The sequence below is a fragment of the Cryptotermes secundus genome, unplaced genomic scaffold, assembly GCF_002891405.2.
Source record: "Cryptotermes secundus unplaced genomic scaffold, Csec_1.0 scaffold455, whole genome shotgun sequence".
NCBI lineage: Eukaryota > Metazoa > Arthropoda > Insecta > Blattodea > Kalotermitidae > Cryptotermes > Cryptotermes secundus.
The window spans coordinates 131,732-133,438 of NW_019734967.1; the positions used below are offsets into that span (position 1 = coordinate 131,732).

A 1,707-nucleotide genomic window follows, 5' to 3' on the forward strand; every position below is an offset into this window, starting at 1 on the left:
ATGTAAGATTTGAGGCTTTCATGGCGGTGACTATGAAGAAAGCAGTCTTCTGGGATTTGGCACCGTGTATATGTGGTGTTAACACCACATATACACGGTGCCAAATCCCAGAAGACTGCTTTCTTCATAGTCACCGCCATGAAAGCCTCAAATCTTACATAGTGTTCCTCTATGGGGAGCCTACTCAACGACATCGGTTAACACCACATATACGTGGTGCCAAATCCCAGAAGACTGCTTTCTTCATAGTCACTGCCGTGAAAGCCTCAAATCTTACATGCATTGTCTTATTTTATAGGTCTTCTTGACAATTGCTTATGAGTATTAGCAAGATAAATTTACACAATTCTGTATCTAAGGCTTTTGCCTACTTTAGATGTAATGGAATAAGTAAATAATAATAATAATAATATCTGTTCACTTCCAAGAACAATGTGTTTCGTTTTCTTCTTCCTTGGACCTCCTTTACGACAAAGATACCAGATACCAGATATGAAATACCTACACATTATATATTTTGCTCGAGAATAAATGGAATTGAAAGGAAATGGGGTTAATCAAGTTTTCATATACGTTACAAATCGATAGCTTGCCGAATACTTCATTCAAAATTCTGGCATGGGGCACTGATTATTTAATGTACATGTAATAATAAAACGGACATGCAGGCTATATAAGTTATACCATAATCGGCACAAAGGAACAGGTTCTAACGGAACTACCAAACACTAAATGATTTGCTTTCTATTCGCTCTCTTTTCTGTGTTTAACTCCAAATGACATAATGAAACAAATTTATTACATTACCTGCAAACCTAATTTTGATGAGATCCAAGGGATGCAGAATAAGAGTTGATGCTACACCTCCCGATATGCCAGCAACCAAGTGCTCATACTTCACGTGACTTAAAACTGTTATTTTCCGACTTGGAGATGCACCTCCCGTCCCTTTCATAGTCGTCATTTCGTGTCCAGAACTAATATTCCTGCATTTGTACTGTAAAACAGATGCATCATGTTGTTCAGTTTGACTAGATTTATTTGTGACCTCCAGCTGTATTACTAGCACACGCTTTAACTAATTATACCTTATACGCGATAACAAAAAGCTTACGCAAATATCACCAACCTCTCCGACGCCATCATCCTGCTTCTTGTCAGGGTCACCACCACCAAAACTCAACATACCTCATAATCCTCACAATAATAAAGTACTAAACTGGCCACAGTGTGCATCACTTTCCTTCTGCATAAGTGGTCAGTGGTTTAGTCCTACGCTTCCAGTCTATGATGTGGTATCTCCCGCATTTTTAATCACATAGCTTACAACAGCAGTTTTCATTTGTTGAGTGGTAGCCCTTCGTTTGGAAAATATTATCATTGCTATGATGGCCGTGATTGTCATGCACTGCAAAATGTCTAAGATTGTAGTTTGACTTTGTCCAGTCCGATGTAGTTTCTATTGATCAGAACTTCTGTGGAGTAGAACTCGAAACATATCTGTTTGCCGTTCTTCTGTGTTATTAATTCATTTGCTGCGTTTGTTGAATGGCAAAAGTAGCTGGTATTGCATTTCTTCTGTTAGCAGACTTTCTTCTGCGAGTTTCGAAGAGTTTTATGTTGAAATTCTAAGGACTTTCTTTAGATAGGTTGCCATCGCGTATTATAACGTTTTTAGACTTTGCGATGCTCCCCTAGAATTCCCAC

At 38.4% G+C, this 1,707-nt stretch overlaps 1 protein-coding gene across 3 annotated transcripts in view; it reads right to left on the bottom strand.

The window, feature by feature from the left end:
- Positions 1–1,303, bottom strand: part of LOC111869077 (mitochondrial folate transporter/carrier) — a 40,629-nt gene extending 39,326 nt beyond the window's left edge. For 2 of the 3 annotated variants that reach the window (XM_023860284.2, XM_023860283.2), the window contains exons 1-2: positions 1,130–1,303; positions 808–997 (exon numbers count right to left, since the gene is read on the bottom strand). In XM_023860284.2, the coding sequence (XP_023716052.1) occupies positions 808–997; positions 1,130–1,186 (247 nt within the window). In that variant the 5' untranslated portion in view covers positions 1,187–1,303. Of the gene's footprint in view, positions 1–807; positions 998–1,088 lie in introns of all 3 variants that reach the window. The other variant, XM_033753283.1, reaches the window with a different exon arrangement.
- Between the last annotated feature and the right edge of the window lie 404 nt (positions 1,304–1,707).